We start from the raw sequence: 27,997 nt of genomic DNA, 5'->3' as shown, positions 1-27,997 counted from the left end.
TGGAACTTTATGATCTTCTTTTGTAGCAAATATTATTCTGTCTTTGCCTTCTTCACGACAGTAAGACATTTTTCACAACCAAGAATCACAGTTAAGGAACTATACAAAGTCTTGGCCAGGCTTTTTTAAAACAAAGACTTACACATGGCTGTATGTCCTACTGTTTGAAAGGAGAGAGAGAAGAAATGGACTGGTCTGATGCACTTTATAAACACACGAACTGCCACCGTAATCACCACGTAAAGTTAGAGAACTATGTAGTTTCACATAGGACTCCGCCGGGCAGCGAAGAACAGCACGCTGTTTTTCAATATCGTACTTCAGTACATCAACAGGAATGCTTGCACCAACCTGTAACAAATTTATCTGTAAGCAGGTAACTGTTAAAATCAAATTTGTATATTAAAAAAAAAATACCATTACCAGCTACTTAATTTGTATAATCAATCTTCTGAAAAAGTTAAGACCTAGAAAAATACAACAGATTAAGTGTTCAGTCCTAATGTCACAAAATAATTATTTTCTTACATGGTTACAGGAAGGGCGGAAAACAAGTTTACAATGTTAAGAAGCATCGTTAAAGGATGGTAACCAACACCCCTTTGCAGTTTGTTTTCTAAAAATTGTGATCATTGACCTTTTCCCCAAATCAACAAACCTCACCTAAAATATAATCTATTAACTTATATCAGTACCTTTGAATTTATCTTTTTCTTATTTTGCATTTCTTTCAGCAAAAGCACTACCCCACAGTTCTGAAAGAAGTGAAGTCTTGAAAGGCAAATGAATACTTCACTGATTAAGGCAATTCAGCAGCTGCTATTGATAGTTCCTATACCACCCATTTGCTCTCTCCTTTTTCTTTAATTGGTTCATCGGTTTTCTGATTGGCCTGATGTGGTCCACCACATTCTCTCTCCGAAGCCAAACAAACTCTTCATTTCAGAGTAGCACCTACAACCAACTTCAATTATTTGTAGATACATTTTAATTCTATATTCCTGTACAATTCTTCCCCCGCAAAGTTTCATCTAACACCATAAAAGTTATTCCCTGGTGTCTTATGTTCTATCATCCTGTCCCTTCTTGTCGATAAGTATGTCCCATATATTCCTGTCCCCCTACAATTCTGCAGTGCACCTCATTTCTTGTCAGGCCACTAACTCAAAAAAAATTGTAAGGTTGAGGGTGAAGCTGATTCCTGCACGTGGTGCACCCACATATGTAACTGGGTTAGGAAGTCAGGTAACGAACTGAATACTGGGAATGTAGAAGCAATTTAATGAAAACATTGTTAATACAAACCTGGTCCTTTCCAAAGCCAAAAGTGACTGCTTCTGTCAATATGCAAGGTCTTAAATCTAAAAGGGAAGAACTACTAAGCTAGATACCAGAATTGTTCTTAATATCAATTCAGGATACTCAAGGCCTTGAACTTTTGTCACTCCAAAAACAGAGGAGTAATTCTAGCAACTGAATATCATCACTGACAATATAGCAAGGCCACTTTATCAAGCCTAATATTCAGATTATCTCCATGGGAATATAAGTGGAAGGCAATATAAAAATTCTCACAGAACAAATGAGTAATTGTTCCATAACATCTCTTTATAAGCCCCTGAGCACTGGATTTAGATTTGTGGAATCCAGTAACTTCCAGTATTAGTGCATCATGTTTGGGCTTTGCCACTTCACTAGCCATAATACTATGTTGGGCTAGTCAAATACTGGCAGAATTGGAGGAATTATGGCAGAATGGGTACTCTCAGCCTACTACACAATAACTTCTAGCATCATTCAACAACTGTAAGTTATCTAGATCTCATCACTGTGAACAAATATTTCACTTACCAATTAAATCAGTGGAACAGGCAATCCTCGCATGCAACACCATTCTGTTATATGCTGGATATATTTTGCAATCCAACCACAGAAATTTCCCTTTCGAAGAAGGTATAATTTTAACAATGCCACCATTGCACGGTACAAGAGCATATGTATGATTCAATTAATTCCAGAATCAGATGATGACTTTGTGAATGTCATGAAGCACTGCTGCAGTACTTGAATCCTATGTGGCTGGAGGCCACAATACATTAAAGGTCTGACTTCAGAAACTTAGGAATACTTGGGAAACTATTTTATTTGATATTGATCCTTTTAATGAAAAGGTCCTGCAGGTTGGAGAAGATCTGTTAACAGCAGTATCCAAGAACAAGGATGATGCTTGGTGTCAACTGATGTACGAGTCATATGGGCAAGAGTAGCCACAAACCCTGGAGGTTTCTTAAGTATCCTAGTTGCTATCCAACAACGAGAAAAGGACTAGTTGCCAACTTGCAAGTAACAGTAAACTGATCATCTTATATGTAAGTCAGATTACAAAATTTCATGGGCGAGGGTACTGGAAAGTAGTGAAATCTTACAGCCTTTTCATATGAAAGAACTGAATGCAGCCATTAACCACAACTACCAAAGCAGGAGGGGTAGAAGACATCAGAATGGAGCATATCAAACACTTTAGCGATCAAGCAAGAGACGGGATTTTGTCGCTTTTCAAAACTGTGTAAAAGCCTACGATTTCACTGAAACCTAGAGGAAACTAAATGCAATTCCTATCTGTAAAATCATCAGGTACGCCAGAAAACTACAGTTCAATATCTTTGTTGCGCCATCTGCTCAAAGTTTTCATGTGAATGTAACTGAACCATTTGATTCTCGTTGCACAGCACAATCTAATAAAAGAACAAGCAGGTTTCAGGACACGAAGAATCTGACTCAAGTCTTCAATCTCAAGCAACTCACTAAGGGGGACTCCGAAACCTGCAGAACTACATGAGTAGCTTTTATTGACGTGTGACACTACCAATCACCAATGCGTCACAGAAAAGCTAGGGGATAATGACAGATTATGATTTAACCAAACTTACTCAAAGTTCACTCCAAACCAGGATATTTTACGTGGACCTCCAGGGTCAACATAACTGATGGAGATATCTAAGAAAGGCTTAGCACAAGGAAGTGTTCTTTCACCAATGTTATATATCATCTATGCCAATGAACAACTACTTCTGCTGAAAACAAGGAGTTTCCTTTACAGCAGTGATCCGGCACTAGTGAGTCAAGACAAATCTACGAGGGCAGTTCAATAAGTAATGCAACACATTTTTTTTTTCTGAAACAGGGGTTGTTTTATTCAGTATTGAAATACACCAGGTTATTCCCCAATCTTTTAGCTACACAACACTATTTTTCAACGTAATCTCCATTCAATGCTACGGCCTGACGCCACCTTGAGATGAGGGCCTGTATGCCTGCACGGTACCATTCCACTGGTCGATGTCGGAGCCAACGTCGTACTGCATCAATAACTTCTTCATCATCCGCGTAGTGCCTCCCACAGATTGCGTCCTTCATTGGGCCAAACATGTGGAAATCCGACGGTGCGAGATCGGGGCTGTAGGGTGCATGAGGAAGAACAGTCCACTGAAGTTTTGTGAGCTCCTCTCGGGTGCGAAGACTTGTGTGAGGTCTTGCGTTGTCATGAAGAAGGAGAAGTTCGTTCAGATTTTTGTGCCTACGAACACGCTGAAGTCGTTTCTTCAATTTCTGAAGAGTAGCACAATACACTTCAGAGTTGATCGTTTGACCATGGGGAAGGACATCAAACAAAATAACCCCTTCAGCGTCGCAGAAGACTGTAACCATGACTTTACCGGCTGAGGGTATGGCTTTAAACTTTTTCTTGGTAGGGGAGTGGGTGTGGCGCCACTCCATTGATTGCCGTTTTGTTTCAGGTTCGAAGTGATGAACCCATGTTTCATCGCCTGTAACAATCTTTGACAAGAAATTGTCACCCTCAGCCACTTGACAAGCAAGCAATTCCGCACAGATGGTTCTCCATAGCTCTTTATGGTGTTCGGTTAGACAACGAGGGACCCAGCGGGAACAAACCTTTGAATATCCCAACTGGTGAACAATTGTGACAGCACTACCAACAGAGATGTCAAGTTGAGCACTGAGTTGTTTGATCGTGATCCGTCGATCATCTCGAACGAGTGTTTTCGCACGCTCCGCCATTGCAGGAGTCACAGCTGTGCACGGCCGGCCCGCACGCGGGAGATCAGACAGTCTTGCTTGACCTTGCGGCGATGATGACACACGCTTTGCCCAACGACTCACCATGCTTTTGTCCACTGCCAGATCACCGTAGACATTCTGCAAGCGCCTATGAATATCTGAGATGCCCTGATTTTCCGCCAAAAGAAACTCGATCACTGCCCATTGTTTGCAACGCACATCCGTTACAGACGCCATTTTAACAGCTCCGTACAGCGCTGCCACCTGTCGGAAGTCAATGAAACTATACGAGACGAAGCGGGAATGTTTGAAAATATTCCACAAGAAATTTCCGGTTTTTTCAACCAAAATTGGCCGAGACAAAAAATGTGTTGCATTACTTACTGAACTGCCCTCGTATTTTAGATACTACAGTCCACCCAACAGATGCACAAAGAGTTTAGTGTCTATTAATCTAAAAATCAACTTCGTCCAAACCCAACTAAAACCAAACTGTGTGTGTTTTATCTTAATTAAATCAAGCATGTAGCAAAGTTAACATCACTTGGCAAGTGATATAATTATTAAATCTGCACCATCCAAAATATCTGGGAGCCACTTTGGGTCGTAATCTGAAGTACAAGCAGTGTTGCGAAAATGCAAGAATGAAGGAGGAAGCCAGAAATATTATCCTTCAAAAGGTCACCTATAGCATTTGGGGCTTTTGATCACACACCACATGACAACAACAAAACCAGAAACACGTCACAGGGCTGCAGAGCAAGTGTGCCCAGTCTGGTGCAAATCTATCCATGCAATTATAGTTGGTTGGTTGGTTGTTTGAGGTTTAAGGGACCAAACAGCAAGGTCATTAGTCCCTTGTTTCAAATATGGTCCATTCCGCTAATGGGACATCTCATGAAAGTCAGAACAATAAAAGGGAAAAAGGCAAAAATGTAAAAGGGCAGTAATGTTGCCAATGGTAAAAAACAAAATGAGGGACGTCAGCAAGAGAACGAACACAACACTATGCTGAAGCAGCATAGGCAAGACCACAAGACCACCTGTGACTTAAAAGGTGCAACCGCTAGAATGTAGAAATACGTATGGGAAAAGGAGACTAACCAATCCTAAAAAAAAAAAAAAAAAAAAAAAAAAAAAAAAAAAAAAAAAAAAAAAAAAAAAAAGGGGGGGTAAAAACAGAGAAAGGGGAAGAAAAGAGGATCTCGGTCAGGGAGGTGAATCGGGAATCCCCAAACACGGCTTACAGTGGGACACACCCAAACACTCACCGCCCTGCCCCAACACCAGAGAGAGATTAAAAACCTTAAAACTGAGAATAAAAACCACTTTCCCGGAGGAAACCAAGAACCAGAGAGACCATCCGGGAATAGTCAGCCAACATCAAAGGTAAAGTGTGGGGGAGTCTGTACTTAGCACGCAGAGCCAAAAGAAGGGGGCATTCAACCAAAATGTGGGCTACTGACTGGAAGGCTCCACAACGACAAAGTGGGGGTGGCTCATCACGCAAAAGAAAACCGTGGGTCAGCCTGGTATGGCCAATGCGGAAACGACACAGTGTGGTCGCGTCCTTTTGGGAGAGGCGAAAGGAAGAACGCCACGGGCCTGGTGTCACCTTAATCACACGAAGTTTATTAGACAGGGTAGTAGCGTCCCAAGAATTGGCCCATGACTGTGCGAAGTGGGATTTGATGTGAAGCTGTAAATCCGCTGCAGGAGGGGTTACAGAAAACGGGGGGTAAGTGACTGCTCCCCCAGCCAAACGATCAGCGAGCATTACCCGGGATACCCACATGGCCAGGGACCCAAAGGAAGTCAATGGAACAAGCAGCACGGTGAATATCAGCAAGATGGTCATGGATGGCAGAGACCAAGGGATGGTGCGAAAAACACCGATCAATAGCAAGAAGGCCACTCATCGAGTCCGTACATAACAAAACGCGGTTGTGTTGAGACTGTTTAATAAAGGTAAGGGCCTGGGAAATTGCCATCAATTCCGCAGTAAACACCCCACATGTAGGTGACAGCAGATGACTTTCCGTTCCAACAGAGGACGTGAAGGCATACCCCACATGATCAGCAGATTTAGAGCCATCAGTGTAAAAAACAACAGCATCCCGAAACTCCCATAAAATTTGCTGGAAAAAGGAGCGGAACACAACCGGGGGGATGGAATCTTTCGGACCTCGCCGGAGATCCATCCGAATTCGAGGCCGAGGAACTAACCAAGGGAGGGGAGGGAGGGGGGGTGGGAGGAAGACAGGACAAAGAAGGAAGCTGAAAACCACGGCAAAGAGACGCAAGGCGGAGCCCAACCGGGTAAACCCGCCTGTGGGCAGGAGTCGGGTGGGCGACGTCCATGGTCTGGGAACAGGATAGAATAGGAAGGATGAGTAGGAGAGCAACGGATAGCGAGTGCATAAAACACCAGAAGCTGGGACCGCCGAACAGAAAGGGGGGGATCCCAGCTTCAACCAGGAGACTATCAACAGGGCTAGTAGGGAAGGCACCGGTGACCAAATGGATACCACGATGGTGGACTGGATCCAGCACATGCAGTGTGGAAGGAGCAGCTGAACCATAAACTTGACAACCACAGTCCAAGCGAGACAGAACAAGAGCACGATAAAGACGGAGAAGGAGGGAACGGTCCGCACCCCAAGAGGAGTGGGCAAGGAAGCGAAGGACATTAAGTTTACGGAAACATCCTACCTTCAGGAGTCTGATATGGGGCACCCAAGTGAGCTTGTTATCGAAAAGAAGACCCAGGAAACGAAACTGTGGGACCACAGGCAATTGTTGCGCATCGAGATAGAGCTCTGGATCAGGGTGGATCGTAGTACGGCGACAGAAGTGGACCACCCGTGATTCTGAAGGAGAGAATTGAAACCCGTGTGAGAGGGTCCATGCAGAGGCACACCATATAGCTCCCTGGAGCTGTCGTTCTGCAGATGCCATCGAGGAGGAACTAACCCAAATGCAGAAATCATCCACATACAGGGCAGGGGCGACCAAGGGACCGACAGAGGCCACAAGTCCATCAATAGCAATGAGGAAAAGAAGGACACTCAAGACAGAACCCTGTAGGATGCCTGTCTCCTGGGTCCGTGGAGAACTAAAAACAGTACCAACTCGAACTCTGAATGACCGACGGAACAGGAACTGGCGGATAAAAATCGGGAGTGGGCCCCAAAGACCCCACTGATGAAGGGTAAGTAAGATGTGATGGCGCCAGGCCATGTCATAGGCCTTGCGAAGGTCAAAAAACACTGCAACCAAATGGCGGCGCTGGGAAAAAGCCTGCCAAACTGCGGATTCCAAGCGAAGTAAATGATCGATTGGAGACCGTCCCTCTCGAAAGCCACACTGGTAAGGGAACAATAGATCTCGAGATTCGAGGACCCAATTGAGCCGACGGGCTACCATCCGTTCGAGTAACTTACAAACAACATTGGTCAAACTAATTGGCTGATAGCTGTCAACAGATTGGGGGTTCTTACCAGGCTTAAGGACAGGAACCACGATGCTATCCCTCCACTGAGAAGGGAAGTCACCCTGGAGCCAGACACAGTTAAACACCCGAAGAAGATGTTGTCGTTGTGGAGCACTGAGATGTTGAAGCAGTTGGTTATGAATGGAATCTGGGCCAGGGGCAGTATCATGAGAAGAAGATAGAGCAGAAAGAAATTCCCATTCAGTAAAAGGTTTGTTGTAAGATTCTGACTCACAAGGGGTGAAACATAAGATGGAAGCTTCAGCCCACTGTTTTTGGTGAAGGAAAGCAGCTGGATAGGAGGCTGATACTGATGCCACTGCAAAATGGGTCGCAAGATGTTCTGCAAGAACTAATGAGTCCGTACAACGGCCATCTGGGAGGTGAAGGCCTGGGAGGGTGGACTGCCGATGGCAACCTTGGAGAGAGCGAAGTGTAGCCCATACCCGTGACAGAGGGACAGTAGAACCAAGGGAAGAAACGAATCATTCCCAACATATCCACTTGCTCTGTTTGATTAAATAACGGGCTTTAGCGCGGAGGCGTTTAAAGCGACGGCGATCACGGATGGCGATGGCAATGGCCGTACTCCACCATGGGACTTGCCGGCGACGAAATGGCCCAGATGAGCATGAGACAGCAAGGCTAGCAGCGCGAACAATCGCGTCAGACACGTCACGTAGGACGTCATCAATACAACACGACAAAGAGGGAGAAAACACGACCTGTGCAGTGTATAGAGGCCAATCGGCACATTGGGAAGACCAACGAGATGACCTGTCCATCGGGGAGCGGGAAGGGAGCGAGATGATCAACGGGAAATGGTCTCTATCACAAAGGTCGTCGTGTGGCGACCAGTGTAATGAAGGGAGAAGAGAGGGAGAAGAAAGAGAAAGGTCAATGGCAGAAAAGGTACCATGACCGGCACTGAAATGAGTAGGGGAGCCATCATTAAGAAGGCACAAGTCATGGTCTGCAATAAATTGGTCTATACGAAGGCCCCGTCTAGATGGAAAGGCACTGCCCCACAAGGGATGATGAGCATTAAAATCCCCAAGGAGGAGGAAGGGAGGAGGAAGTTGCTGAAGAAGGGCAGTTAAGGCAGCAGGTGTAAGAGTCCTGTCAGGAGGGAGATAAAGATTGCAAACTGCGACCGCAGAGTCTAAGTGGACCCTACAGCAACCGCTTCCAATGCAGTATGAAGAGGAATCCACGTGCTAGCAATGTCTGTACGGACCAACGTACAAACGCCACCAGAAGCCCGCAGGGATCCGACCCGATTTCAACACAAAACACGGAACCCACGGAGGGTAGGTGAGTGAGCATCAGTAAAACGAGATTCCTGGAGAACCACACAAGCTGCAGAGTAAGACGAAAGAAGGGATTTCAATTCCGAAAGGTGACGATAGTATCCATTACAATTCCATTGGAGAACCACAGAACGATGGTTTAAATGGGGGCTGAACACGCTAAAGCCAGTCATACCGCCGGGTCCCCACCCGTCACCGACAAGGAGGGGCGACATCCATGAACGACAGGTCACAATCCGGTTGTGAAGTCGGGGAAGGGACCTCCGGTGACACCAGAGGCTCTTTGTACCGGGACTTATGTTTCTTCTTCTTTTCAGGCTGAGATCGAGGAGGGCTGTGTGGCATAAAGGAGCCAGCTGCAGCAAGATCAGGAACAGAAAGAGACTGGGCGACCTGGGGGCCGACAGACCGCGGCTCTCGCGGTCATCGAGCGGCAGCAGACCTTTGGCCTGGAAGGTGCCGGGAAGGGGCATCCCGGGAGAGGTGAGAGGTGCCCTTGACCAGCAGACGCCGAAGGAGTGGGACACTTCTCCAGCTGGGGAGGGGGAGCAGTGCCCAGAGGAGGTGTGGGAGCCGCAGGGGAGGGGGGGAGGAGAGGGGTCCGGGATGGTGGTAAGGAAAGGGGAGGAAGGGGGTGAAGATGTAACCAAGGCGTAACTAGATGTCATGGACACAGGGTGAAGACGTGTATATTTCTTACGGGCCTCTGTGTAGGTTAAACGATCGAGGGACTTATACTCCTGGATCTTCTTTTCCTTCTTAGATACTGGGCAATCTGGTGAACGTGGAGAATGACTACCATGACAATTTACACACACAGGAGGGGGAACACAGGGACTCCCCTCATGGAGTGGAGGTCCACAGTCACCACAGAGAGGGGCCTGTGAACAGCGGGAAGACATGTGTCCAAAACGCAAGCACTTTAAACACCTCATAGGAGGTGGGATGTACGGCTTCACATCACATCGATAAACCAAAATATTAACTTTCTCAGGGAGGGTATCCCCTTCAAAGGCCAGGATAAAAACACCAGTATCAATGCAATTGTCTTTAGGACCCTCCTGAACACGCCGAACAAAATGAACACCCCGCCGTCCGAGATTGTCCCGAAGTTCTTCAGTTTGAAGGATGAGGTCCCTGTGAAAAATCACACCTTGTACCATATTTAGAGACTGGTGGGGGGTAATGGACACAGGAATTGTGCCAAGATGGGTACAGGCACGAAGGGCCACAGATTGAGCAGCTGAAGCAGTTTTTATCAGCAACGAACCTGACCGCATCTTGCTCAGAGACTCCACTTCTCCAAACTTGTCTTCAATGTGTTCCACAAAGAATAAAGGTTTGGTATTGGTGAAAGTATCTCCATCAGTCCTGGTGCAAACTAGATAAGGGGGGAAAGGTTTTGCCCCTAGCCGATGGGCCTGACCCTCTTCCCAGGGGGTAGCCATGGAAGGGAAGGCCAGAGGGGCAAGAGAAGCAGCACTTGAAGAATCAGTTCCACGCAGAGAGACGGCCGCAGAAGAACGGCCAGAGTTCTGGACCCGTATGCGTTTCATTTGCATAGCGTCCGCCCTGATACCACCCACTCCGATCAGGGGCTCTCCTCACGGGCGCCACCCAGCCACAGCAAGGGCCGTCTGGCACGGCGGCCATTGCCGGGAGTTCCGATGCTCCAGGATGACGAGCAACCACTCCAAGGCATGCATGAGGAGGTCACAGCTCAGGTATCAGAAGTGTGATCCCTGCGTGTTCAGGGGGCTCAACCAAAAGGGTACATAGCAACCCCACTACACGGACTGGTTAACGTGCTGGCTATGCACCCTAGCATCAGACAATGACGTGAAAGAAAAGATGGAATGTACTGGGAGGGCGCACGTCGGAGACACTAGGTGAGGTGCTCTTCCCCAAATGGCTCACACTACGGAGGAGAAATTTTGTAATGGAGGTCAAACCCCAGAGGGGGACCAAGGAATGCCAAAAGGAGGAGATGATTACGCAACAAAGCTGAATTGTAAAACCAACAGAACCAGGAGGATAGCGGGGGCCAACATAAGCAAGGACACCAAGAGAGGGAGAGGAGAGGGCGACGGGAAAGGAGCAAGGAGGGGAAGAGGAAGGAAATGCAGCCCTGGAGAGAAAGAAGGCTGCAATAGCTCGGGGCCCCGTGCTCGCCACGCACGTATCCACAAAAGAGTTGTGGACCCCCAGGGAGAGCAATTACAGTTGACAAGGACCAAAATGAAATGTGTAGGCTTATTGCATGTCATTTGAAATGTATGCTACTTGTAAAACTTGATCAGCTCCCAAGTAGAGCACCACCAGATATTCACTGTAAAGTAGCTGCCAATGCAGAGAGAACAAATCAGACTCATCAAGAAAACCACCCATTATGTGAGCACATGTAGCAGCCCCACGGTTATCTTCAGGAGATGTTTCCTGAAGATCACCTTGGCCATGCACATGGTAGCAGCTATAGCAAGGAAGAAAATTGTGGACTTCTCAACTTGAGAATCTCTCTAACCAGCCCCTCCCTTTGTAAATCCTCCCACCTGGGTGTGAACAGAATTGGTTTGTGTGGAGGGCACTCAACAGTCTTCATTTTGGAGTTAATCTTCCCACTCCAGAATGAAGGTATCAAACCGCATTATCTTCAGTCTGATCGCATTTTTAAATGACCCATTTCCATTCACCATGAACCATCCACTGATCTGCAGAAAATAGTAAAGTACCTAATCAGCATATACTCTAGAAAACAAAAAATGTTACCACACCACGCCATGTACCAGAATGTGCCTCAATGTATTGGTTCCAGGATTAGCCTGCCCACTTATCTGCAAATTTACATTCTGCACCACATCAACATTATGAATACTAGTGATATAAGGCGTCTAGTACAACTGTCACATTTGAATTAAATTTATACAGCCACACTGATATAATAATAATAATAATAATAATAATAGTAATAATAATAATAATAATAATAGGAACAGAACCTCCAAAGCCAAATTTACATGTGAACTCTCTGAAAGTTTCATTACTGAAAGGGAATTTGGCGTAGCGATGGCCTCTTGTCTATCTATTCAATTGTGTACTGGAAAATCTGTAAGTGGATCGACTCACACTACCATCAGAAACTGAAGTGAAGATTGGGTACATAAAGATAACCTGAACATACCCTGCCTAGCCTTTGCAGCCAACAATACAGAGGAGGCTACTCAACAACTACAGAGCCTCTAAAGCATTGGAGCTAGACACGACTGACAGTCAGCATATATACACTTTTATTAATAACATAAGGGAAGCCCCATCTGCAATTCCACTAAAAGGCACCACTACTCGTAAAGTTCCAGCAGTCAAGCATTTAGGAGGGTGGATTTCAGTAAATGGGAGTGAGAACCTGTCAATAGATACCAGATGTGCCACTCCTGCAAGAGTATTTATATTTTCAAGAATATTAAACATTACAAACTCAGCAGTAAAGCCCTCCATATTATGTGCCTCTGAATGGCTCTTGATGAACAGGAAGGGTTCACTCAGGAAACTAGAGGTCAAGGAACAGAAAATACTCAGGAGAATACTAGAACCAATAAGAGAAGATGATGCCACCTACAGGATCAGACAACATTGACCACACCCAAGAAGTCACAACTATAAGGACAAGGTTACTGGCCTTCTATGGACATTTGACACACAAGAACCCATCCACTCAGAAACAGGATCTTCACCATGACAGACAGAAGGAAAGCCTCCAAAAACAAATGTTTCACCACAGTGAAATAAGACCTGGAACAATTTTAAATTCTACTGGAAACCACACAATATCAGTCCAAATTCTGGAAGATCACTCTCCAAGGGATATTCCCTCATGACCCACAACAGCAAAAAAAGTACAGGAATCAGTACACTGAAGTAACAGAGGAGAGAAAGCTTGCTCACGGCCAGAAAATTAAAGCTTTTGGGGTTAAGAAAAAAAAAGCCTAAGTGTCAAAATGAGTCATGTGGTCCTAAGTAGGCCCTAATGAAAAGAATAAGTGGTTTGGTATAATCCACATTACTAATATAGTCCCTACAGCTACAACTGACAGGTGTCATCTGGTGCACTTCTCACATTTGTATAAAATGTATACAACACTAACTTAATAACAATTTTTGTTTTTTGGTGAGAATGCTATTCTTGGAGGTACTCAATTAAAATATGTGGTTTGTCGCAGTTAAAGACATTATGAAAAACAACCTAAAATATTTGTAATTTGAAAGATGGACGATGTTCATATCCATGACATTCCTGTAAGCATGTCTTCGTTGTGGATTGCTTCATCATGTAATCACTATTTTGGTGTTGTACCATAAGCTGACCAGTGATGGGGTGACTGCTGCCATGAGTAGAGGGCTGGACAGGAGGGAGCCTTCACCAATGTCAGGCACAGAATATATGTTTCCATAATTATTTTCAGCCATAATGGCTATGTTTGTGCACTGTGACTGTGTGGGATAATTATTTATTTCAAGGTTTATATAAAAAGGTTTATATAAAAAGTGGCTGGTAGCAGAAACTTGAAATAAATAAATATATGTTCCAGCTGCCCACTGCTGCGCGCACGCGCACACACACACACACACACACACACACACACACACACACACACACACACACCCATCACCTTGGACATTCATTTGCAACAGTCATTATCTTAGTAAGTAATCGTAACATTAATATAGGCATTATGATTTATTTCACTCTGCTCATTCAGGATTAGAATTTAATCTTGCTTTTTGTGATTATCGATTTCAAGTTCCTCTAAGACGTTAAAGGGTCGTCCCTTTTGAGCCCTATGTATGCTGTCCAAATTTTGCTTAATGTTCGCAATTGAGTGCTTTCAGGCTATGATGTGACTTCTACTTATTTCTTTCAGTTTCTTTTTCTTAATCTCACAAATTTTCACTATGTATTTGCTCCTGTATGCCTCCACCACAGCCACTTGCTTTAAAAAACTTTTTCTTTTTTTTTTTTTTGCTTTCTGCTGCCTTGGCGGCAATCTTAGCCCTCAAGTGGTCACACAGATTTTCGTAACACCAGTGGGTGCACAGAGTACTTTTGTACACATGTAAAGAATAGCTGTCTTTTTGTTACCAAGAGAAACATGTAAGAGCTAAATCGTAGATGAACCTTAGTTTAATTAAGCAACAATAAAATAAACTTGCATAATATGTGCTGAAGCACTGTTTAATTAAACAATAATGAAACAAATTTTCACTTCACCAATCTGTTGTAATGGACAGGTATCTACCCACAGTAATGATCTCCACTGATTAAACAGCACTGTTGTATCAGATCCTAGCCAACCACTTATTAGATTACTCATTATCTTGTAGGCAAATGCCTCATTGTGGGAATGTGCCATTAGACTGTAATTCCGATAATTTTCTTGCACGAATTGCAATTTTTTTCTGGCCTAGCTCATTTTTTATTTTATATTACTGTTGATCACTTGGACGTATGATAACACAGTCTATCACTGTGTTTGCTGAAACAATAACAAAGGAACAGATACGGTCTTACCAATGATGGAATGGTGCAAAACAATGTTATTTGTGGTCGGCACATGCTAAATTCAAGTTTTTCATCATTCTTTACTTAATGTGGTTTTCCTAGAATTAATTTTATATTCTATGGTTTCAATTTTTTTTCTCCTTTGCATAATATACTCATATCTCCTGTAATGTATGACTTTCTCTGTAATTTTGGCATTTTCAGCAAAGAAGTTGCTTTCTAAGTAATTTATAAAAATATCAGCAGAGTTCCAGCTAAACTGTTACTGTTCACTCATCTTTCTGTAAATAAATTTCATTGCTGCATGTGAAATAACTGAACAATAATATCACAACGAACATAATCAAGTACTGATAACATAATATAAACCATGCTGTGGTAGGGGAACACACACATAAAAGAGTTTAGCTTTTAAAAGCTTTTGGAGCCAATGGCTCCCTCCCCTGTCGCCATATGGTGGGTAGATTTTTGAACAATATCAATTGAAACATTACCACTAGTTCAGTGACTTCTCCTAATGCTACTTTTGTGTTTTGAGGATTTCTATTTTTCTTTCACAGAAATATTTGTATACAAATTAGTGATGTCCAACAGTGGCAGTGACACACCCTCAGATATTACTGTATCTTTAATTTTCTCAGCAAATTCATAACTGTTCTTCATATTGGAAGAGTGATGATATGTATATGCTACCTTCAATCCATTATTTATTTATTTTATAATGTGGGCAACAGATTTTATGCACAATAGAAAGTACAGACTTTTTCATATTCATGTAGATTTATTTGTGACCGTATTTCGGGGAGCTGTGGGTACATTATTTTACGTTTAAACTTTTCCTCCTCCATAAGGAAAATATTGTTATATATTTTTTCTGTGTACATCAATTTGAAATTTCCTGGTTATACAGCAGAATATAAATAAAAGTATGTTTCACTTTACAGAGGATGAAAAGCTCAAATGTTCAATAATGAACCCACAAATCCCTGAAGTATGCTCACTAATGTAGCTACATATACAGAAAACACCTACATGTTTTATTGTTCACAGCACTTGTCCCCATTACAAGATAAATAAAGAATTAGTGATAGATTGAAGGCAGCATACATAAATTGTCAAGCTTTCAATGTGAAGAAGTTATGAATTAGCTGCGGAAATTAAATATATAATAATAATAATAATAATAATAATAATACTTGAGGATGCATCACTGACATCATTGGACAACACTAATTGGTGTGGGCTTTGAGGAGAGCAACTACATTTAGTACATTACATTTAACATTAGTAAAGAATGATAAAAAATATGAATTTAGATACTCAGAAAACATTAATGTACAGATGATAATGAATGGTCAGGTCACCATCCACAATACAAGTGCGAATATTTTACAGCATTGGTTCATAGCTTGTTAAGATCGCCACTAAGCCAGCAGGAAGGACAAAATCAACAGCGTTTTTAAAGCAGTTGGCTATGGTGAATTCATACAAGAGCAAAGATGTGGTGCAAATTTATGATGAGATAGTGGAAAAGCAACTAAAAAAGAAGTGGAAGTCACAGCTAAGAACATAATAACGACAAAAGGTATGTAGTTTTAACTCACATGGAAAATTATGGGATGTTTTCATAAAGCAAATATTAAAATTGGCTTTTGTACAAATAACTTGTTAAAATTCAAGCTCAATCATAAAATCTGTAATAGCAGGCATGATACGGGTTTGTATGCAGGGTTAAATGAAATGACTACAGTCAACATTAGATAGGATGGAAGGGAAGGAACTTTGAAAGTAGACTCTAGGTCACAAAAAGCAATATCTGATTCTAATCCTAAATGATGAAATCAATCATAATGCCCGTTTCAGTACTTATAACTATTTACTGCAGAGGTGATTTGTCATATATGGCTGTTCAAGATGACTGGTCCTCTTCCTATGGCGACAGTTAGGAGATGACTGGTCGGCTCGCAGCACAACTCCAAAACAGCGATCACACGAAAAAGGAAGCAAGCCTCAAGGACAACAGGTTTACAGCAACGCTGTGGATATTGGCACTTCTGTCTTTTAAATTACAAACATTTTATGATGTTTTTACGATGTCTTCTAAACTTGCCAAACAACATATTTTAAGTAAGTATCTTCAAGAACTGTAATCTCACAAAAAATTTACAATTAACTATTCAGTGTGGGTGTATATGTTTTAGTCAAATGTACAAAATTAGCAGACACCATCTGTTGGCAGTAATCTTACATGTTATATTCATAATATGGATGGATTCGGCCAAACCACTAGTTTATTATGTGGGACAGCATGTAAATTTGCTGATAGCTGGGTGGGTTTGAGTCTGTTTGAAAACCTATGATTGTGGATTTGTTCTCCAAAGGCATGGGCCAATTTTTGCATAGATCCAGGAGTGATCTCCAGTAATGGCACTCCTCTGCGGATATCACCACCTGCGACAGCAGAGAAGCACAGACAACAAAACTTGTACTAAATTGCCTACTATGACCTGCATCTTACAGAGAAGATAATCTGCCTGTGACTTCAAGTGCAACTGAAGTTGATAATTCTTTAATTTGCTTTTACTGGTGATTACTACGTACTACATTTGTTTCTGATTTAAATAAATAAATGACAAAAATATTTTTCAGCAGCTTTCTGTAATACAGGGTGAGGGAGAAAGGATGGACATTTTTAGAACAGGTAGTATTCAGACACAGGTAGTAGGGTTGTTTGGACTGATGTGGCTGTGTGTTTGGTAGCTCCTGCCATTTTGTTTCACCGAGGTCATGGAGCCATGGACTGTGCACCACTGTGTGTTTGTTTATGATAGTTCTGTGTATAATAATGAGTCTATCATTGCAGTTCAGTGAGAGTTTCATCACCATTTCAATCTCATGAGACATGATAGTGTTCCCACTTGTAACATAATTTTACGTTGGGTTGAATCATTTCGTTTACGAGGAACAGTGATGAATAGAAAACTGCTAGAGGCTCCTTGCTCAGTATGCACTGCAGAAAATGTTGAAAGAGCTTGGCAAGCCATACTTCATAGTCCTGGTTGATCTGCTAGGAAACATTCTGCTGAACTGCACCTAAATAATCGTACAGTAAGGTGTATTTTGCATATTGATTTAGGATTTCATACCTACAAAATGGCCATGGTGCAACAACTGAGCCCTAGAGGTTATGTACAGCAGCTAAATTTTGCTCAGGAAATGGTAATACTTCATCAAAATGACATTAGTTTGTTTATGAGTGATGAAGCTCATTTTAATTTAAGCAGCATGGTAAATCAGCAGAACAGTCATTAATGGGCCAGTGAAAACCCGAAACTAATGCATGAGAGACCATTACATAGTCCCAAGCTGGCTGACTAGGGTGCTGTAGCTGCCACATGTTTGGTGTGCTGTAGCTGGTACAAATGTTACTGGTCCATACTTTTTTCTAAGAGGATAACGGGAGCACTGTAACTGTAACCTCAGAACGTTATAGACAGATGATCACTGAATTCTTCCTACCTGAACTAGAAGAAAATTTATTTCTAGCCAGTGTGTTTGGTTTCAGCAGGACAGGCTCACAACTCTCACAGCAAGAAAGTCAATGGAAGCTATTCAGACTTGTTTTTTGTATTCTTGGCCGTCTCACTCCCCAGACCTGTCCATGTGAGACTATTTTTTATGCGGTTACCTCCAGACACAAGTAACGGGCGTAAACTACATACACTTTAAGAACTGAAGGAAGCAATTCGTGAGGAAGATGTTCAAAATGACGGAGCAATGCTGGAGGGAGTGGAAGCCAACTTCTGAGAGCAGCCTGTGAAGTGCATCGCTGAAAATGGCCGTCACCTGGGAGATGACGTTTTCAAGCATTAATTGTATAAAATGGCAGCATCATTTGATTATTATTCTGTAAATACATTTTTTTTTAAACACAAGTAACGATTTTTTTTAACATCCATCCTTTATGCCTCACCCGATATTACATTTCAACCACTTCAATTACCTTCTTTTACAATTTTCTCTCAGTCTGTAATTGCCTCTATACAATGATGTACTCCAGACCAACATTCTATTTGGCTGTGATTATCAGTTTCCCATCAAAATGACAACAGCATGCCCTGGACATTATCTATACCTCTGTACTTTTTTGACACAGTCATTGGCAGAATAAGGTTGTCCCTTTACACTGATAAGTTTTGGGCTGCCATAGCTGATGAGTTTTATCCAAAGTCAAAACAGTGGTTGATATCAAACCTGAGACAAATGAGCTTTAGATTATCAGTAAAACAACTGCTATATGTAGACCAGTTACTTGTATAATATTGCAACTCAGGAACATGAAGTAATTTGCTTACAATCCAAGCTTTTACCAAGAGTCTTACATTGCCCTCACACAAAATGCACCTTCTGGCAACTATGGAATGGGATGACCAGCTGACCTGTTCTGGAATTTAAAACATGTGCATAACACACTCTCCCCCCCCCCCCCTCCTCCTCCCCATGTCTTCTTCTCCCAATAATGTCTAGGCTGTACTGTCTTCTGTACTGTACAAGGTAACATTATGTTCTTTCTATGGATGATGTTCAGGATTCTCACTAAATAATACCTCATTTGTAACTCTTGTGAATCTGCTGATCATAATTATCTGTTACACAGTATTTATTTCTCTTTAACAACTTTAGCTTCTGAAGCCTTTGGTTCACTGATTTTCAAATGTCAATTTTATACAAATGCAGTTTTACAGATAAATCACCTGGACAGGTTGTAGAACATGAACCTCTCTGTATTTTAATTTTTTTTATTCAGAAACAGCTGTTTGAGGTGGGTACTTTCCTTTGTAGAACTAACAGTATGTGTCCTTATAAATCAAAATCGCTATTAGTAATGATGATGATAGAAGTGGACAGATTACTGCTTCACAATAAACCATTTAAAAATTACATTTTGTTCCATAGCTGGCTATCAAATCTAAAACAAACATTTTACTCCAGTTACTTCTGTACTTTGCTTGCAAAGTAAAAATAGATTTATTTTTTCTCAAATAGTGGTAGAACTAGCATCCTGCCCACATTGAACACTACCTTCAAAAAATTAGATCTGACAGATTTAGCAGGCTGTTTTTCTTCCCAAAACATTACTAGCTAGGAATTAGACTTTAGTTTTTTGTTATTGACCATGAGTGAGAACTGTGGGAGATGTCATAGGGAAGGTTACAGTAACTGGTTTCAGTGGTGTAAGTGTAGCGGGGAGAACACTGGGGATGTCGCAGATGTCCCATCTTGGGGCTGCTAGTTGTGAAGTAGGAATAGTTTAATATAGAAGAATGAAAGAAAAATCTGTGCTCTTCAGGCACAGTTGGAAGAAGCAAGGAAGTAGTTAATGAGAATGTAAGCAGGGAATGTGGAAGATATGTGGTTGGAACTTGGAAGCTGGTAAGAAGACCAGAAGGTGGGGGATATGGACCGACTTCATACAAGTTCCAAAAACAGCTTCCAGCTGCCGGAGGTAAGTCAAGAGGAGCCTCAAGCAGCAACAGAAGTAGGATATTTGTCGAAGACTTTGCCCATGACCAGGAAAAATAGGAACAATGCTCATTAGAGGGAAATGAAAATGTGATTGCAAGGTAGTAGTGATGCCACAGATAAAGGTCCTCAGTTACAAGAGAAATTGGAATCAGTATCTGCACACTAGCTTTTTCAAGCTAAATGCAAGGTCCAATCCGATGATAGAGGGTTTAGGGACTTAATGTAAAATTTAAATAAAGATGATCAGATGCTAATAGTAAGTGGAGCAGGGAACAGCTTCGAAAGTGAGAGGATATATGACATAGGTGGTGACCTGAACACTAAAGCCCCTTAACTGGGGGCACAAATGTGTGCCTGGTTGAGCTATTCCAGTACCACGATTGCACACGGATCGACAGTGCTGTAGAGGGAGTTCAAGGGGAGCTGGAAATGATACGGACGACTGCTGATTTGACACACATTGCACTGGTGCTTTTTAAGACCACTGGGAGCTAGGTATGGCTGAATAGTGTTGGGAAAGTGAGGTTAGTGGGGTTAATTAAGTGTAGAGGATTGGGATGGGGCCTTGAATGGTTCAGTCCCTGTGTTTATGGGCAGAAGAACCAGGTCCTTTTAGGATTCACCTTGGGAACAAGTTTCTCTGACAACCATGTGTTTTAACTGATTTAGAGATTTCTGCAACAGGTACACTTTAGATAAAATGTACCACACTGGGCGTATGACCACAGGTAACAGCAAACAAAAAGAAATCTTAAGGATAAATATCCCAGAAATGTACACAGACTTGTCCATCTTTCATCTAAATGTACAGTCTACTAAAAATGATGTACAATAACTTGTCAAATACAGCATTCGGTGCTCACATCTTACAGAATGGCAAGCTGTTATTGCAGAATTACTGAAGAGGAGAGGGAGGAAGGGATGGATGATGCATTTATAGCAGGCAAGAGACATTTGTGGACAAGATTTTTAACAAATTAACTCGGCAGAGTCTTATCTCACAAAACTTACATAATTATATGTGGGTATGTGAATACCCGTAAAAACACAAGTGTTAAACACTGTCACAGAAGTTATAAAAAGGTACTGTCAGTCTTAGACCATGCACTTACAGATAGCAGCAGCAAAAACTGCAATATAGGCCTCTATACACGGTGGCTCACATAACACCCTTTTTATTCCCTGAAAGGTTCCAGATATCAAAAGAGGTTTTCCGCAACTGCTAGTATCCTGAGAGACATGCCAGCTTTTGTGTGGATAATGCTCTGAAATCTGGTTTCAACCGAGACATTGAAAGAAGTATGGTTTTTGTAATGGACCTGCATACTTCATAACTACATTCAATAGCTCTTTGAAAGAGAATTACAGTGGCATATGATTTGTTAATATTGGCATTGAAATCTTTCACAAAGGAATTGAAATAATGTATTAAAAACAGAAAGCAATGAGGTCAGAGTCGGCTGTGGCAGTATAAATACCACTAAGCAGAGTTCTCATGCCAGGTTCCCCCATTATATCCAGCAAGACAGGCCTACCCTACTAAGATAAAACTCCCATTTCTTACATAGCAGATAAAGAATCAGCTATGATTTTTCTATATGAAATTGTGGCGTGTGTTGCTTCTGGGGCATGAGATGTGATTTAGGAAAACTATTTCACATCCAGGTATGTTGTCAAAGCCAAAACAAAAAAGTCAGTTGCTCAGACTTCAAAATGATAAACAGTCCTATTTAAATGGGGGACAAAACTGCTGTATAAACTTCCTCAAATTTGGAGGAAAAACATCCTGACCTGTCTCTGCCTGGAGACACCTGAATGCTTCTTAAAAGCCAAAACACATGATGTTGGACAAATTATTCGAAATTGTAACTATGCAGACTACACTTGAAATAAACTTAACATTTTATTCAGAATGACTGGCAACATGTCACCCATAAAATAAATACTTTTCTTACTTAAGCATGTGCCCAAATTGTTCAGCATCAACTTCATACATATTTGCAATAACTGTTCGAGAGATAGACGAACAGATGAAAGAACACTGGATGATATCACGTTGCATGCTGTGGCGATTTAATGGTGCATATAGTCTTGCGTAGTTGGGGCATCATTCATAAGAAAGTTTGCATACGTATTTCCAAGATATCTCAGTAGAATTTTTGGGTCAACTGAGGCGCCCAATCCCACCAGTCGGCATTGACCAGTGACATAAGGGTGTGGTGGTCACGACGGCGCCGAGTTTAGTTTACGAGTGTGTTGTGTTTGTAGATTTCGTCTTCTTGTGGTTTGTGGCGTTCTCTGGTGGTGTGTGTATGGTCTGCACATTGTGTAGTGTGTGGGTTCATTTGGGTGTCGGTGCTTGAAGTGTGCATTTATTGGTTGTGACTGTTATAGAAGAACAGAAATTAGTTTCAGTGAGTTAAGAATTAAGTTTCCATTGTATTTATGTTATTGTGGTGTCATTTGATGTTACTGGTTTGCTGTTTGTTGCACGGCAAGTCATTTAATTCAATTTGTGGCTTCTTTTGTTAGGTATGGATATGACTTCTAAGTTTAATAGTGCACATCTGCAGGCTGAAATGGGGGACGACATGTTGTCCGTCATTAAGTTTCTGCAATTTCTTGGGCTTGTCGCGGAGATAGTAAAATGCGGTGTATGCAAGCAGAATATGCGAGTTGGGGTTTTTGTTTGTTTGTGTGTGTGGTACCGGAACTTTTTTTGGGGTAAGTAGTCTTTTCTTGGATCTACTGTTCGCAGGGTTTTTATGTGTTGTTGGGTCAGTGTTATTTACTGCACGTGTTGGTGGTTGATATTTTGGCATCGGCACTTGTGGTTGATTTGTGTATCTTAGGGGAAGTACTCGATTTCAATTTTTTTTGTATCGTCAATTGTATTTGAGCTATATAGGTAATTGGAAGTGACCGATTTCAATGTGTCATCGTAGCTGTGTGTTTTGCTATCACGAGCTGCTGTTGACCTACATAGGTCACGGGAAGTGTCCAATTCCAGTGAGTCGTCATAGTTATGTTTCAGTATCATGAGCTGCTGCTGACCTATATAGGTCAAGGCAAGTACCCCATTCCAATTATTGTTGTTTTAGATGTTGGTTTTACGGTATCGAAAGTTGTGGTGTGATTATAATTTTTGGAATAGTTGGTTTTTATTTTGTGGTATCAACAATTGCGGTTGAGCTATGTAGGTGAAGGGAAGTGAGCTATTCCTGTCGATATTGTAAGTGTAGCGGATTTTGGGAATTTTGTGGTGGTTTTAGGTTGTCGTTTTGTGTGGTTTGGGGTGTGTTTTCATATTTATTTTGTCCCCACTGAAAACCTCCCAATTTCCCACGCTGGTCCCGTTAGTTTGATTATATCTTTGGAGGGAGATGTGTTTGTTGGTTTTGTATGTATTTTCGTGTTTGATGTCTTGTTTATGTAATGATGTCATAGGTGCCATATTGGAGATGTTGAGAATGGTTGTTTCCACCATATTGGTGATGTCATGGGTCAAAGTAGACAAGTGGAATCAGACGCTTCTGTAATCCTGAATTTTTTATGATGCCGCACCATATATTTCCGTTCTTTAGTAGTTGAGCTGAGCCTGATGGAGCCACCATAGGTTTTCAGCTGCCTTGTAGTGCATATTACGTATATTTCCATTACCATGGTGCATAAACACTGCTTTGTCAGTAAAAACCACACACTGGAAAAACGTGGTGTCAGCTCCCAGGCACCCCAGAGGAAATCAACGAAATTCCATTTGTTATTTCAAATCAATCCTCCAAGTGCCTAATGTAGTGACAGATAAGGATGAAATTTATGTCAATGCAAGATGTGAATAACACTTGTCCGTCTGATCCCACATTCCTTGGCAATATGCCTTGTGTTTCTATGCAGACTGATGAATGTCATAGCCAGAGCAGCTTCTTCATTTGCAGTATTCATCCTCATCCTCTGTTTGATGTTGAAGCTGCTTGCTCATATTAGTGACCTAATAATTTGTGCAGTGTCTGGTCCAATGGACTGCAATGATCAGAATAGAGATTCCAATACCCCATCATACCATTTCGACTGGATTTTTTTGACATTTGCTGTAAAAATCCAGCATGCCATACTTCTCCTCATTGGTGCACATGTCTGCATGCAAGGAATGTTTAAGCAGAAATGACTTGCTAATATAAGCCACACTTATTGCTAATTTTGCCGTGCAGGCAAGAAAATAGTCGAACGGCTTGATACAGTGAAGTAGCATAGCATGAATGTGTTTATAACAACAGCCACCCTGGCCAACCTACCTTTTAATTTTAGGATATTTCTGGTGTTTTTGCAAAGTTTCAACCTCAAAATTAATAAGCATTATATCACTGTACTAGCCTTTTCAAGTGCTTTTGGAATGGATACAAGAGACACCATTCTATTTAAAAAATCATACTTGCTTCAATATCTCTACCGATACCAGAGTTGAGACTCCATAATGTAACAAAAGTATGTGCCCCCTAGGATGCTATCATTTGCAAAAAAAAAAAAAAAAAAAAAATCTTTTTTCACAAATTAAAAGAGGCGTTAAGTCCTTAGTGAATCACGGCCCATATAAAAGACCTTGCCTTCTCAAATCATTAAGATAACATAATAAGTCTACAGGTAGGCTCAGAAAATGCGACAATACTATGGAAATTAAAGGAATGCTCTGCAAGCCTAAATTACATACTTTTCTAAATTCTGCACAATGTTCAAACTATGTGTTGCGGAGACCAATTCTGCAGCAGCAGCGACTAAAGAAAGTAAATCAATAATTGCAGGTATTAGATAGCCCATGGACACTAATATTGTGCCTCCATTCTAAAGAAAAGCACTGTACTGATCTAAAGTTTCCAAATTATCATCACACCTACATAAAGCTTACAGGGTACTGTCTATGGATATAAAATGATACATAATGCAATAAATAAAAGTAAAGCAGCATGGAATGTCATAAAACAAGAAACCAAAAAGGCAAACAATTACAACAACACAAAAATAACAGCAAAGGAACAAGAACTAACAAATTTTGTGAATGACTATCTTTTTCAAGGATCACCGAGAAGATGTAACAAAATATTCTTTAGGTGCAGAAGGCACACATGAGTTGTGTCCCTATTATAGAAAGGTAATGCACAGATATTCCAAACTATGAGCCACTCTCACCATGGACTGAAATAAAAGAATCAGCCATGACAACTGATTAAATGTGGTGGAAAGTATTGGCAGAATGCAAATATTTAGAAATAAATGTAATAACTCGCCGAACAGTAGAGGTGTTGAGCTGCTCAGGCAAATAAACAAAACTGAAAATTTTGATATCTTTCAGATCAATACTTTTGATAGACCAGAGAATGGGAAGAATGGAGGGAAGAGGGTAATGAGTGCTGGACGAGTGAAGCCAAACTGCTGGTGCAGGGTGGAGGTAGAGCAGTGAGCTAGCAGACAGTGATGTCAGAACGATTACAAGAATGAAGGCTGTGTTGCACAGACAACTCATCTGTGCTCTTCATTAGAGAGCTCTTGACCACAGTTTGATGTGGCCATTCACTTGGGTGGAAGCTGGTTGGTGGGCATGAGATAGCCAACACCAAAAGTGGGTGGAGAAGGAATTAGCTGTGTATAAAACTGATTACCTCTGTTATAAAAATAATGATTTGAAAACAAAGAACATTATAGTTAATTACACAAGTTAGAGCACAATAATTTAAAATCAAGTCAATAAAAAAAGCCTCAACATTTCTATTTCCTTTTAAAATATTTTCTGATGCAACTTCTCACGTCATATCATTCCACACTTGAGTAGCCCTTCTTTACTACAAGCTTTCTGACTGAAGAGTGTACAACACTTTCCCATAGTTAACACTGAACATGAAAAAACTTGTTACTTGACTGCCCCTCCACCCCTTCCCTCAGAGGAAATTATCTTTACAATTCAGCTTGTTTATAAACATACCAGCAGTGTTTTCATAGCAAACGTTTAGGGAATGGTTTCGTGCAATATTTAATGAAAACATTATTCGCAACACATTATTTCAACAAAAAATTAATTTCTGGGGTAAGGCGTAAGAGGCAATGCGGATCATTTTCTGGCACTAATAAGACAAAAAAAGATAAAAATTGTTTTCGCAGGCAATGTGATCAAGTGACTGGTTTCCTATCTTAGATATAAACAACTTCACTAGGTGTTTTAAAGAACGCGGAGTTCAATGATACTTGGCCTGTATGCGGCCGCTAAAAATACAGAAAAGAAAAAGAAAACAAACATTGCTCAGGTAGACTGATCTGTTACTACATCTCTGAATTACAGATGGGTTTCCTACGTGTAAATGTTCAGAAAAGCAAGAACACCGCTTTCATTAAAGTTTTTTTTCTATGCACTGCAAAATATTAAGACCGGTTACGAGTCATTTCTATAAAAGCACGACACTGTGCACCACTCCGAACTATGTCTTAAGTTACGCACACGATTGCATCATCTAAAAAGCATAACGTTATCCTCATAATGAGTCGACAAAAACGAAGCCAGTTATTTCTGTCTGTTTGATTTTATCAACGAATAATAAATTAATCACCACTCTAGCTTTGGGCGAAGCACTTCTTGAAAGTCTGCTAGCTGTCATTAAATAGTAAAACAAGTTACACATACGTACCTCTCCAAATAAAATTTTCATGGACTGCATAACATGGTTTTTAAAATATACAGCTGACACCTTCTCCTTCTCTGCCGGTATCACTTCCCTGTGCAAGAAACGACGTTTAAAAAGTTTTTTTATTTATAGCAAAAGTTGTAAACTTCAGATTTATGAATATTGTAGCATTAATACACAAGAAGAAGAGTATAAACAATTTCTAAGCGCGCTCGGTGAGCATCGCCGGTTTAACAAAACGTAACCAAACTCTGAATCATACAAACGCTAAAAACAGAAACTTTACTAACAATGAAACATCCAGATAGTAATAATCGCTCATTATAAACAGATTACTTTAAAGGTGCTACGCTCCTTCATTGCAGAACAAAAAAGAAACGAACTATAAACTGACACCCACCCTCACCGACCTCACGCTCCTCCTAACCAACTGCGGGAAGCGTGGTGATCTTCGGGCAGAGGGTGAAATTAAGACGCTATCGATATACTCTCACTCATCGATTCTTTAAATTGATGACCGATGAAATAAACGCCGCCATTTTTAAAAACTCATGAAAGAAAAAACTGTTAAGTGCGTAAGCTTCTGCTGCCAGAATCAGTTAACGCTAGTGCATTAATGGTACACACAGATGAAAGTATTTGCAGCCATGGCCGTCTCTTATTCATCGACAATTATTTGATGAAGTTGCGTCATACCCAGCAAACTAAGAAATCGATGCTTTTGCATGCAGATGTGGTTGGTCCCACTTGAGTCGATTCTGTGGCCAGTTTATGTAAATCTTAATTCATATAATTAATACGGGATTTACATGCCATTTTATTAAATTTAACTGAGGTCCTCTCTGCTGTTTTAATTCAGAGATGTAATGCAGTAAAATATGCCGTTTGTAATCAGTCATATAGCAGGTACAGTTTTTACGCACAATTTTACGTACCAATCATTCACGGCCAGTGACTGAGATTTTCAAAATCTGATTATGGATGTTCATGGTATCTAGCATTTAATTTGTATAACCTTCAAAATCGGTGGTCTAAGGGTCAGTATTGATATTATAAAACGTATATTAACAACAAGTGACGGAATAGATGCACCATAAGAACTGTGTCAATGCTTAGGAAAGTCATATACGGTACCGGTACCTCCATCATTGCACGTTTGTTTGGAGTTGAGTGACGTTTTCCTCTTTGTTTACAACACTGCGAACTTTAGTTTTAGTGTGGGTTGCTAGTTAATATTTTATTTTCTTTCTTTGAAAAATTAGTAATATGTAAGCCATCTGCAATATCAAGGCGAACTGAATTTACATGAGGGATTTCAGTCTGTAAACTGACATCCAAATAGCTTAAAATCCAGTACCAAACATTCTTT

At 41.3% G+C, this 27,997-nt stretch overlaps 1 protein-coding gene across 1 annotated transcript; it reads right to left on the bottom strand.

Moving 5' to 3' along the window:
* Nucleotides 1-2: 2 nt before the first annotated feature.
* LOC124623083 (ribonuclease P protein subunit p14) lies at nucleotides 3-27,059 on the bottom strand. The gene is made up of 3 exons (XM_047148878.1): nucleotides 26,919-27,059; nucleotides 26,632-26,719; nucleotides 3-351 (listed from the first exon to the last, which is right to left on the bottom strand). The coding sequence occupies exons 1-3, from the start codon at nucleotides 26,948-26,950 to the stop codon at nucleotides 139-141; spliced, it is 333 nt and encodes a 110-aa protein (XP_047004834.1). The 5' UTR covers nucleotides 26,951-27,059; the 3' UTR covers nucleotides 3-138.
* Nucleotides 27,060-27,997: the final 938 nt, after the last annotated feature.

The sequence above is a fragment of the Schistocerca americana genome, chromosome 1 (genome assembly GCF_021461395.2).
Source record: "Schistocerca americana isolate TAMUIC-IGC-003095 chromosome 1, iqSchAmer2.1, whole genome shotgun sequence".
Lineage (NCBI taxonomy): Eukaryota > Metazoa > Arthropoda > Insecta > Orthoptera > Acrididae > Schistocerca > Schistocerca americana.
The sequence above is the reverse complement of the archived record's forward strand: the minus strand, read 5'-3'. Positions and strand labels throughout refer to the sequence as shown.